This window comes from Podarcis bocagei (genome assembly GCF_964188305.1).
Source record: "Podarcis bocagei genome assembly, chromosome: 14".
NCBI lineage: Eukaryota > Metazoa > Chordata > Lepidosauria > Squamata > Lacertidae > Podarcis > Podarcis bocagei.
The window spans coordinates 45,782,969-45,794,991 of NC_138139.1; the positions used below are offsets into that span (position 1 = coordinate 45,782,969).

At 44.6% G+C, this 12,023-nt stretch overlaps 1 protein-coding gene across 2 annotated transcripts in view; it reads right to left on the reverse strand.

Annotated features, from left to right (window-relative positions):
* EEF2K (eukaryotic elongation factor 2 kinase) overlaps nucleotides 1–12,023 on the reverse strand; it is a 39,720-nt gene that overhangs the window by 10,343 nt on the left and 17,354 nt on the right. For both annotated transcript variants that reach the window (XM_081169506.1, XM_081169505.1), the window contains exons 5-12: nucleotides 8,568–8,628; nucleotides 7,071–7,108; nucleotides 6,582–6,753; nucleotides 5,174–5,323; nucleotides 3,930–4,062; nucleotides 3,421–3,548; nucleotides 2,342–2,543; nucleotides 1,176–1,234 (exon numbers count right to left, since the gene is read on the reverse strand). In XM_081169506.1, the coding sequence (XP_081025632.1) occupies nucleotides 1,176–1,234; nucleotides 2,342–2,543; nucleotides 3,421–3,548; nucleotides 3,930–4,062; nucleotides 5,174–5,323; nucleotides 6,582–6,753; nucleotides 7,071–7,108; nucleotides 8,568–8,628 (943 nt within the window). The remainder of the gene's footprint in view (nucleotides 1–1,175; nucleotides 1,235–2,341; nucleotides 2,544–3,420; nucleotides 3,549–3,929; nucleotides 4,063–5,173; nucleotides 5,324–6,581; nucleotides 6,754–7,070; nucleotides 7,109–8,567; nucleotides 8,629–12,023) is intronic.

Below are 12,023 nucleotides of genomic sequence, written 5' to 3' on the forward strand. Positions count from 1 at the left end.
TCTATACTATAGATTGCTAAGTCTATACTGAAATGAATGCCCACCAGAGATACGATGTTTGCTCTAGAGCAGGGATGCAAGATGGCTTTATTTTCCATTCCACACTGGACTTCCGGGGAGGCGCCTCCGGCAACGGCTGGATTCCTCTGATCAGGAGGAATCAGCTCCATGGAAATCTGGGTCTGGCCGCCACGGCGAAGGCGGAGACCCGTTAAAAATCACAGGCAGGAGAAGCTTGTGAGCGTGGGATTCGGCGGGCACCCTTTGCGCCTCCCCCACTCGCGGGGAAACCCAGTTTCGGGGATCCGGAGCAACGTGGGGTGAGCGGCGCGGTGCTTCGAATCATCTGCTTCTTCCATGGAACGAAGCTGCATAGCTGTTGTCGGAGAGCGCTGACTTTTTCCTGTGGACAATTTGACTCTAAAGTAACTACCCGTGAGTAGAGCTTAATTGGGAAAATTGGATTTTTTTTAAAAAAACGTCTAATTTGGTATCGAAACGGGGAAGGTTCAATACAGGAAGTCCGCCTTCCCCTTTTGTAAATAGATTGAAGCAATTGAGGCTGCAAGCTGAAGTCTTGGAAAGCCTTTTGTAAAAGACTAAATTTCCATAAGTAAAGAATATAATCCCCCCCCCCCTTGGAGGCAGGAGAAGAGGGGGAAGGGAAGTTGTGCACTGAGTTTGCCTGCGGAAGAGACCAAGAGAGGTAAAACACCACCGCTCGGACCCTGGGAACGGGCTGCTAGAAGGTCCGACGTTTTGGTGAGACGTTTATTGACAGTGCTTGGATCGTGTTGACAGGTAGCATAAGAGGAGATACATTGTTTCTACTGTCTCCAGCAGTGAAATTAACTGCCACAGAAACAGTAGCTCTGGTTGGAAGAAAAGCACTTGGGGAGAGGAGCTGGGGGGACAAAATGAAAGGTGAGATGAGGATACTGCACTCCTCAGGTACAGGCCTGTTTGCTTTTAAAATCAGATTCCTATCTCAATCTTTCTGTGTGGCTGGGGCAGCTCTTAAGCACATCAGAGCATCCCTGCTAGATCAGTTCAAAAGCCTATCTAAACCAGCATCCTGGTCTCATAGAGGCCCACAAGGTGTCTATGTGACGTTCCACACTTAAACTTAAACACACACACACAACTGCCACAATCACATCTACTTTGGCACTTACCCGCTGATTGTCAAGGCCATCATGAACCAAGTTATCCACTTCATTGAATACCGGCCAGTCTAGGGGGCAAAATGTTACGCATTAACTCAATGGCAATAGTCTCGATTCACAAAATATCTCAGGGCCAGAACAACTAGACCTAAAACAGGACCAAGGTACAACTGATTGGCAACCTGCGCTGTGCATCACCGATGGAAAAGGGAATATGCACAAAGCCTGTTTAGGCTCAAATTAAACTCCCCACAAAAAGGAGCAGTCATTGGTGGTGGTGTTTTTTCATTTTCAGTGTTCCAATAAGGCTACCAGGGATCTGGTACAGGGGGAAAAAGATGTCAGCCCCCAAAGGTACACAGAGGGCAGCCATCTTTTTCTTCATACACTTCCCCTGCACTTTAGAAATAAATTTTAAAAAATTATATACTGCCATTTGTCAAAAGACCGCACTTCTGCTTGTCCCATGCCTAGAAAGCACAGAGCTGGGCGGTTCTGCCTTTGCCCCGCTGCTCACCCTCAGAAAACCAACTATTTTCTGTGGAAAACCTGCTTGCAGGTTTATTCCGATTCAGCACTAAATTGTGGGTTTCTGCAGGGAAGCAGCAGGGCAAACTCAAGTGTGGAAGAGCCTGCAGTTTACAACACCGAACACAAATATCAATGCTATCTGCACAAGGTAAAAACAAAAAACTTACATAAATACAATTAGAACAGTTGGAAATACATAATAAAATACAAATTAAAAAGTAAAGTGAGGGAAAATCAGCAGCAAGGTGTCTAAAAAAAGAGATTCCTGCATTGCAGGTTTGGACTAGATGGCCCTTTGAATTCTACAGTTCTATGATTCTATGAAATATAGAACCTTCCCTTTGTTTAAGACATACACTGCCTTCCTGGGAGCATTATAAAAGATTGTTTTACCATGTGAATACACTGAAGCTACCAACTGCTCCAAGCAGCTGTAAAATGTTTTAAAAATAAAGGAAGCACAGCTTGTAGGTATATCAGTTGTGTTTTTGCAACACATGCATGTATCAGTTCGTAGAATATAGGGGGGAAATCCACATGCATTTGTTCCGATCTGTGCATGGTCTGGGGTGGCCAAAATGGGCAGGCCCATCCCTATATGCCGAGTGAGCCAGAATCCTCCGACAACCCTATATATCACTTACGCAGATGTTCAGTTTTGTGGCTGTGGGGTGTCGCTGAAGAAGGTGAAGAGGGCAACGAGTCGAAGGCCACATCACTCATGCTCTCATCTCCAGAGTTTTCGGACAAACGGAAAAGCAGAGGAGGCCGGCTGCCAGAGACGGTTCTGACACGGCTGCTGCCACATTTTTCTTCTGTGCCTCGCAGAACGGTCTGAGCATTTTCCTTGGCAAAACAAAACAAAACTCCACATGAAGTGCCTCAGATATCAGGTTCCCGTTTTCTCTTCACAGCATTTGAAGAGACAAGCCACAATCCAGTGACACGTTCCAGGCATGGCGGGCCCGATGCAGCCTTTTCCAACTTGGTGCCCTCTGGGTATTGTGGACTACAACTCCCATCAGCCCCAGTCAGAATGGGAAATGCTGCTGTTATGCAGTCATAAAGAGCTGCCCTGTCTTCACCAGCCATTTCAAGGGAAGATGTAGACTGGGGACAATGAAGGAAAACATCTGAAACAGACCCAGGGTCCAAACTAGACTCGATGCGTTACATCCACACAATATACTTAAAACACATGGTTCCCCCCAAAAGAATCCTGGGAGCTGTAGTTCCTTTCCCACGGAGCTAGGATTCCCAGCACCTTTAACAAACCACAGTGTTTGGGGATTATTTTGGGAAAGCCACATATGATGTGGATGTCATTTATTCAATTAGAAATTGTGAGAATGGGTTAGAAAATAGAAAATAGCAAGTTCTGTGCCTGGAGTAAGAGGAATTTTACCCCTTAAGGACAAAGGGGTAAAATTGTCCCAATCTCAGTTGGGTGCTATATGCTTTGGGAAGAAAGACTGCACTGGTGGAAACGAGATCTTTCCTTCCAATGCGAACAGCAGAGCCAGGACCATGGCAGAGGCGGGGGGGGGGGGGAACAAAACTGCTTCTTGAATAACCAGAGGCATCATTTTAATTTATACGCTCCATTTCCAGCTCAAATGGAACAGCAGTGATTAGATGCTGCTTAGCTGTTTAGATGTAGAAGCAGACCTGGATATGATAGCAAAATGGGTCACAGTTTAGCGGTACAAGAGGGAGCACTTACAAGCAATTTATTACTTCGAAATAAGGCATCTTTCTCTTTGGTGGAGAGGTCAAAAGGTGTCAGTCCCATGCTTTTGCAAATCTTGTTGCAGGAATGAGAATGAAAGAACAAGGCCATCCCTCGCACACCTGAGGGTACCAAAAGAAGAATTTCAGCACGCAAAGTTCTAAATCCTCCCCCTGATATTGTGCAGAAACAGGCATCTCTCACTGTTGTCAAAACACCTTGGGACTTCAAAATGTTGCACATGAATAATGCCACGTTTAAACAGGGTTATGGTATTTTATTTAAGGGAAATATGCCACAAGGAACCACATTATTAGGGCTCCTTGACCAATGGCTGCAACGTAAGGGGCAGTTTGCCTCGGCATTGGCCCCAAAGCCCGTCAGCACTTCGGGGTTGGACTAGATGACCCTCAGGATCCCTTCCAAATCTACGATTCCATGATTCTATGAATCGCTTCACTAACGAACTACCAAGGCTACAAAAACGACAGGCCAGGTTTTACCTAGGTTGCCATCGCCAAAGTCTGTGCCACTCTCTGTGTGGATCTGAGGGTCTGTGTAAAGATCTCCGACTCCTTGGATGTCAACGACAATCAGCTGGTGTCCCGAGCGTTCAAACGTGAAATGGCTAAAAGCCTGCAGGAAATTGTAAGCTTAGCAACATAGGAAGCTGCCTTATATCTAGTCAGACCAACTGGTCCATTTAGTTCAGCATTGTCTACCCCAGGTGTTCTCAAAGTTCCCACTTCCACACACGCACCCCCCCCCAACCACTTGAGAATCACGGAGGTTCTTGATGGACCACTTACTGATTTTCTGCCTGGCTGCAGCAATTGCAATGCTCTGTGCTAGATGCCATGTGATTTGTAATTGCATTTTCATTGCTTCGTTTATTTCTCACGCATTGCATTTTACTGTGTTTCAATTTGGGTTCTGCAGAACGCAAATTGAAATACAGTAAGATACAATACAGGAAACAGAAGGAGCAATAAAAATGCAATTGGAAGCTAAGAGGAATATTTCAAGGGATGGATGCGCTGTTTCCCGCCTTCAGCCACAAATTCACGGACACGCCGTGAACCACCTGAATGAAGCTTGTCTGTGGACCTCTGTTTGGGAACACCTAATCTATGGTGAATAGAGGGGGCTCTGCAGGAATTCAGAGGTCACCTCACTGAGTGACCCGGCAAGCTGCTCCTACAGTGTAGGTGTTCTCTCTCTACTTTCGCTTTTCCTAACTAAAAAGTAACGGAACCTTGAAAGCTCGAACCATAAAAGCTTAAGGGGCATTAGATTGGCAAGCTAGAATAACTCAGCAAAGAAACATTACAAGGGCAGCAATGTCACAGAGCCCCAACTCCCAGGCCTATCAAGCATCAGGGAGTGTTCATGTAGATAGTCTCCAGTTCAGAGACAGGAAGTCAAAGCAGGGATAGCCATAAAAGTGTGAGCGCCATCTACGCTGTAGGAGCAGCTTGCCGGGTCACTCAGTGAGGTGACCTCAGTGTGGCCAATCCCTGTCCTTTGGTCCCTGTAAAGCCCTTATCTCAGAGTGACATTGGTCTTCTTTTTTGAGGACAGAGCCTAAGCTGCTGCTCAACTTTTCCAATCACTGCCTCAAATCTTGACCCCCTGCCTGGGCACTTGGGGCGTCTGCTTCTGGACTGCCTCTGGTGACAGCCAGCTCAGGCCGGAAAGGCCCGCAGCTAGCTCACTAAAACTAATCCAGTTATCAAGAAAGTCTCACCTGCGGGGTGAGGCGGATGTTGTCGTCTCGCACAAATCCTGAGTTTGAGTTGTACTTGATGTATTTGCCCTCGATGTAATGTTCCAGGTGGAACAGGGGCTTGCCAGGTCTGTTCTTCATTTCAATGATACAGGTCTGGACTATGTCCACCTGAGGAAGCAAGCAAGGGAGTTTAGAAGAAACAGTGAGGGTGCCCCTCCCCACACAATTCCCGTCAAATGGTAAACTCTGACCAAAAAAGGAGCCTATAAAGGAACACGGGCTGCAACATACAAACCATATTTCCAAAGTATATTCAAAGCACACTCCCCCCCCCCCAAGAATTGTAGGAACTGAAGTTTGTTGTGGGTGTTGGGAACTGTAGTTCTGTGAGGGGCAAACTTGCTATTATTGTTGTTGTTGTTGTTGTTGTTGTTGTTGTTGTTGTTGTTATTATATACCGGTATTTATTTATACCCTGCCTTTTCCCCTGACGGGACTTATAGTTCCCAGAATAAACGTATGCAGGTAAATGCTGAGGATCCGTTTCCTGAAATCAGACTAGAATTGCTGGTGTGCTTCATGGCATTTGGGCAGAAGGGCGTGACACACAGCTAAGTGCCTTCACTTAAAAACAATTCAAGTTTCTATTTAAAGAACAGAGGAAATTGCAGCCAGTTATAAATTACTCTTTGCGCCCAGTCCATCAGGAACGTTGCCCGTGTTACACACTCCATTGTGTAAGACGAATCACAGCAAGTTCCACTGACTGCATTTTTTGGAATTTGAGGTGTTTGCCTCCTTGGATGGGTCATAAGGAAAGGGTTAAAATAGGTGTGATGTGATTGGCCAGTGAGAATGCAAGGGGGGAATAAAAGTTAGAGTGGGAGGTTTTGAAAGTCAGTTGAGTCAGTTGGGTTAGTTGAGTTGAGAGTTGAGGTTTGGGTGTTGAAGAAGGAAGAGGGAGGAATAGGAAGTGGGTTGGTAGAGTTGTATTGTGAGAGTGTGAGAGGAATTATTAGGTGGAGTCAGATAGGTAGATGGAATAATCAGTTTGGAGTTGTTAGGAACTAAGATGAAGAAACTGTCAAGAAAAACTAACTGAAACCATAAGCTTGTTCCTGCATCTAAAAATAAACTTGATTATTTGTTTATGTTAACAACTGACTGGACTCCGTGTGTCCCCGTGAGATATGGGGTGGTGGCAGCGGAAAAAGCAATCGCAGTGGCGGCACAGGGTCAATAGACCGTCAAACGTCCGGGGGCCCTGTGTGATCGCCACAGAATTCAACTTACATTAAGCTGCCAGTGAAATGGTCATGGATTTATTCGTCGTAATAAACCGACATTAATTCAGAAACTCAATGAACTCTTTGCCTCCCCTGAGTGGTGGGGGTGGTGTTTTGCTCACCGACTTAGAACAAGGTACCTGCTTGGGGGGCTTGTGACGGTTATACTCTTCTCCCCACAGCTTGGCCTCCATTTGGAGTCGCACGTCCTCAAAGTAGACATCCCGGTTGACGGTTTCTATGTATCTCTTGGCAACATAGTTGAAGGCACCTTTCCAGTTATGAGTGTGTAAAAAATTAGATAACTTTTTCCTGCAAGACCAAAGACCAAGAGAGAACAAGGAATAGGGGGGGGGGGGAAATTGAACTTAATGCTCTTTGAAAACATGATAGCATGGGAGCCAGGATAATTTCTGCAATATGGGGACATTATTATATTTGTTGGGTTCTCACCCCATAGCCTGTAGGGCAAGAATGCGGAATCTCAGATCTAGGGCCAAATGTGGCCCCACATCTCACTCTCTCTCTCTCTCTCTGGCCCTGATTGTTTTCTTTTCATGGCTTTTAGGCTCAATCTCCCATCCTGCAAAATACAGCCCAAGAATATTTATAAGCAGAGATACACTTACGTTCTGAAGCATTCCCGCATTGCTCCACGGCCAAAAGGCTGAAAATCAATATAAATATGATCAATCGTTACTCATCCAAAGGTTATTTGTATTTGAAAAATTCTGCCTGTACTCCCAGTAACTGAAAGAAAATCCTACGAGCTGCAGGCATCCTTTTGAGAATGCGGAGAACTGTCACAACAGCTAAAGCATCCGTACTGGAAATACGCTCTCCAAGTCCATGTTTTCCTTACATGTGTATTCAAATATTTATATCCTGATTCTTGCCCTCTAATGCACTCATATTACTCAGAGCGGCCATTTGCAACAGTAAAGAACAGCCCAGCTCATAATTAAAGAGCAATATAAAAATCAAACGATGTTAAAACACGCTCATCAAGCGGGGAAAAAAACCAGGAACTAGGTTACTTTACTGTATTTTAAATTTACTGAGAGGGCGAGAAAAAGCTAAAGTGGGAGTTAATGGCCTCTTTTCATAGCATTCTGTAATATGTAGACAGCGCCTTTTATCTTAAGTGTGAGTTAAGCCCTAGAAGGGGTACACTTATTTTTTATCATAGCTCACAAACAGAAGCTTTATAATTGCTTTGGAGGTTGAGCTGCAGGCTAGAATTGGTGGGAAGGAAGCAATGAGTGTCCCCCATCCAATTCTTCTCAGCAAGTTTCCCCTTCAAGATGCTATTAATTCCCAGATGTGATTAATTCACTTTCACCCTTAACTGGGCTCTGAGATGGGAAGATGATCTGAGAGGAAAAATCATGGGAAGGCATTTATTTGCTTGAGAAAATTAGCCGGTGTGGGAAGGGTTAAGCATCCCAGTCAAAACAGGTAATGTGCAGATTCAGTACTGAGACTCTGAAATAGACTTGGCAGGTGAGAGACAGGAGACTACTGCCCTCCCCGGCCAAAAAGGGGCAAACTCCCTGTTGAATATAAATGTTTTCTGTGGGAAAGTATTTTCAGAATGGAGCAGTCTGAAGCAACAACAGGCTCAGTACAAACTCCCATTTATTTATTTATTGGATTTATTCCACACTTTTCCTCCAAGGAGCTCAAAGCGGTATACACATTTCTCTTCCTTCCCATGTTATCCTCACAACCCTGTGAGCTAGCTAAGAGATAGTGACTGGCCCAAGCTCCGTATGGCCAAGAGGGAATTCGAACCTGGGTCTCCCTGATCCTAGTCCAACACTCTAACCATTACACAACACTGTGGAGGTTAAATGGCTAGAAAAGGAGTAGGGGAGACTCAGCCATGTGTCTTCACTCAGCCGTAATGCTCACCAGGTAACCTTGGGCCAATCACTAACTCTTCGCCCAATCTAACCTTGCAGGGCTGTTTTGAGGATAAAGCAGGGGGGCTAATATGTATCCTGGAGGAAGAGCAGGACTTTTAAAATGCCATAAATAAATAAACTCGCCGACAATCCCCCGTCTTGGGGCTGCCTCCATTAAGGCAGGTGGGACCGGAAGCCAAGAATTCGCAAAGTCCTCACCTGTGAAGCCATTTTGATCAGAACCTCATCCTCGACCCACTCTCCAGTAACAGCATTGTATCTGCCAAGTAAGAAACAACATGGGTCTGATAGTTAAAAATCACCAAGGAAGAAAAAGAAACTATTATTTATTTTAACCACACTGCCAGGCTTTAAATGGAGAAGGTCTGCTTTTCGCTTTTGAATTTCCCACAGTGCCCCAGTGTGATGCCACATCAGGGGCATTGTGGGAAATTAATAATAATAATAATAATAATAATAATAATAATAATAATAATAATAATAATAATAATAATAAATTTTTATTTATACTCCGCCCTTCCCAGTTCAAAAACCGGGCTAGGGTCGCTAACAACAAATTTAAAACACTTTAAAACACTTAATTCTAAAAGCAGCATAAAATAGGGTATAAAAACATGAATAACAATAAAAATCAAAAATCAATTAGATAATCCCCAGGGCTAGCTGGCTGAATTGGTCCTACTTGGGCCAGCGAGGAGGTCAGTGGAGAATTAGCTGTGGGGTCTCAGAGTGGGTGATCTTCATAAAAGAGGAGGGGGAGGGAAGAGAAGGGAAATAAAAGATCAGGCTGAATTCAAATTAAAGGCCAGGCGGAATAGCTCTGTCTTACAGGCCTGACGGAAGGAGGTTAAATCCTGAAGGGCCCTAGTCTAAGGGGACTGAGCATTCCACCAGGTCGGAGCCATCACTGAAAAGGCCCTGGCCCTGGTGGAGGATAGTCTGACTTCCTTAGGACCCGGGACCTCTAAACTATGGTTATTCATGGATCTTAAGGTCCTCTGCGGGGCATACCAGGAGAGGCGGTCCCGTAGATACGAGGGCCCTAAGCCACAAAAGGCTTTAAAGGTCAAGACCAGCACCTTGAACCTGACCCTATACTCCACCGGGAGCCAGTGCAACTGGTAAAGCACTGGGTGAATATGCTCCCATGGCAGGGACCCCGTGAGGAGCCTCGCTGCAGCATTCTGCACCCGCTGGAGTTTGTGGGACAGTTTCAAGGGCAGCCCCACGTAGAGCGAATTACAGTAGTCAACAAAAATTAAGAACACAAGAAGAGCCCTCATGGGTCTGATTGATGGCTGACAGAATCCGGTATCCTACTTTCTACAGTGTCCAGCCAGACACTTCTTGGGAAACCCACAGAGAGTGGAAGAGAAATGTCCCTGCTCTTGTCTCACGTCTCCCAAACAAAGCTGGCTGGAAGGTCTGGGAGAGAGAAAAGAATGCTAAAGACATGAGTCAGCAGTGGGTTAGCCTAGTGGCTGGAGTCCTAGCAATTCCCTGAGAGTGTTGTCTGCTGGCGGCTGGCCTGCTAGTGTGAATAAGCAAGACCAGTACAGAAACAAAGAGGGACAAATGAAAATGGGACTAAGTATACAAGGGGCAAATAATTCAGACATGTCCTTAGGTACAGCCACATGCCACTGTTTTAAGGGCAGGAGCAGCAATTTTTCCTTGGCAGGCTGCCTAGCAAAACTGCTATTTCACTTCCTACCAAGTCGTTTGGCCTATTGGGATATTATCTGTGTACCCCACCCAAGGGAGTTATGCGTGTTTACGTATTAATATATACATATATACTTTGGAAGATAACCTTCTGGAGGTAGGGGTCAAAGTAGAAGTAATAACGAATCGTTCACAGTTTGTTTATTACGATACACTTACGCTCTATTTCAAGACAAAAAACAAGCCCTTTCAAGGAGCCTCACAGAAACAACATTAAGCAATTTAAACACACACATACACAACATTAAAAATGAAAAACATCAGTTTTTTTAAAGTGACAGAAAAATATTTGTGATCATCATTTGAGGCCCTTCTCCATGTTCCCCCTTCAAAGGAGATTTATGGCAACACAAGAAGGGGCTTCTCGGTGGTGGCTCCCTGCTTGTGGAATGCCACCCCCCACCGGGGTTTGCCTTGAACCCTCTTTAGCTAGTTTTAGGAGCGGGGGGGGGGAGTTTTACCCAGGTTTCCACCCCCTCGTTTGAGGCATTTGTAAGTATTTGTGGCCTCTTTGGTTGGAACAGGATAAAACAAATAGACGTGTTTGTTAGATTTTTGTTGATTCTGTTTATCATAATTGGTTTTAGTATTCTTGTTGTGTTTGTAAATCAATTTGACTCATTTTTGCGAGTAAATCAGCTACTAAATATATGTAACAACAACTCTGAAGGGAAGAATGCAATTCTGTTTTCCTCTCAGTGAAATAAAATTCAACGGATGGAAGCTGAGAGAGAAAACAATATTTGGCTATACAAACCACTGCCCAGTTTCAATACCCTTAATCACTGTTTGGCTGAACAAGAAACAAAGGTTTTAGGAGTTCCCTCCCCCCCCCCACCTTCCCTCCGACTGTGAAGGGGAGAACAACATCCTTGCTTTAGTTGTGTGATTGTTTCACTGCGGGTTTTACTTTCAGCTGAAACAGCAAGTTGCCAGAGACAGATAGCCATCATCTGCATATCTTTGGCACCAGCTAGGGAGAAATGCTGTCTCTTTCTGTCCTTAAAATTTCTGCAGAGCCACATGTGACTGTGCATAAGGGTTTGGGAGCGCGCACTACACAATACTTGAAATAGTTTCTACTTTCCCTTGTAAGTACAAGAATGTGGATTATTTTTTCCTTTAAAGGATCAGCACAGCAAACACCATCAGACATGCTGAGACTAGGCATCTATGAGCACATTCACAGCACATTCCCACCCCCTTAAGAATCCTGGAAACTGGTTTGTTAAGGGAGCTGAGAATTGTAGCTCTGTGAAGGGTAAAAACTATAGTTTCAAGGATGTGTGTGTGCGCGTGCGCGCGCTTTAAATTAGCTTTTAAATGTATGGTGTGGAGGCAGCCACAATCTGGCTTATGTGCAATTCTGTACATGTGGATTCACATGTTGTTTATCACTACATGGTATGCAACACACATGAAGCTCATGTGAAACTGGAAGAACTGGTCTGTGTCATTATCTTGTGAATTGCCTTTCATGTGAGTCTCATACCACAAATTTATTATTATTAACATTTATATACCGCCCCATGCCCACAGGTCTCATGGAGGTTCACAGGGTAAAATCACAATATAAAAACACAAAACATATAATCAAAATAAAAGCAAGAACAACCCAAGAACAACAACCCCCCAAATACCAGAGAAGGAAAATAGAATTTAAAACACACATGCACAATATTTGTAATAAAACATATAAAAATAAGCACCCATCAGGTACCGTCGATTAAAAGATCAATTTAACTGTCTTTCAAATCAAAACATTTTAGCCATCCCCCCCAATTGCAACCATTCATAGAAGCTCCTTGATCCTGTGGAGGCCTCCATGAAGGGGCACTAGGAGGCAATTTTCTATTATTCCCCCTTCCTTCCACAGCCCTTGCCCCCATTCCCAAATCTGATCCAAGGTTTGGGGAAAATCTTGGGACA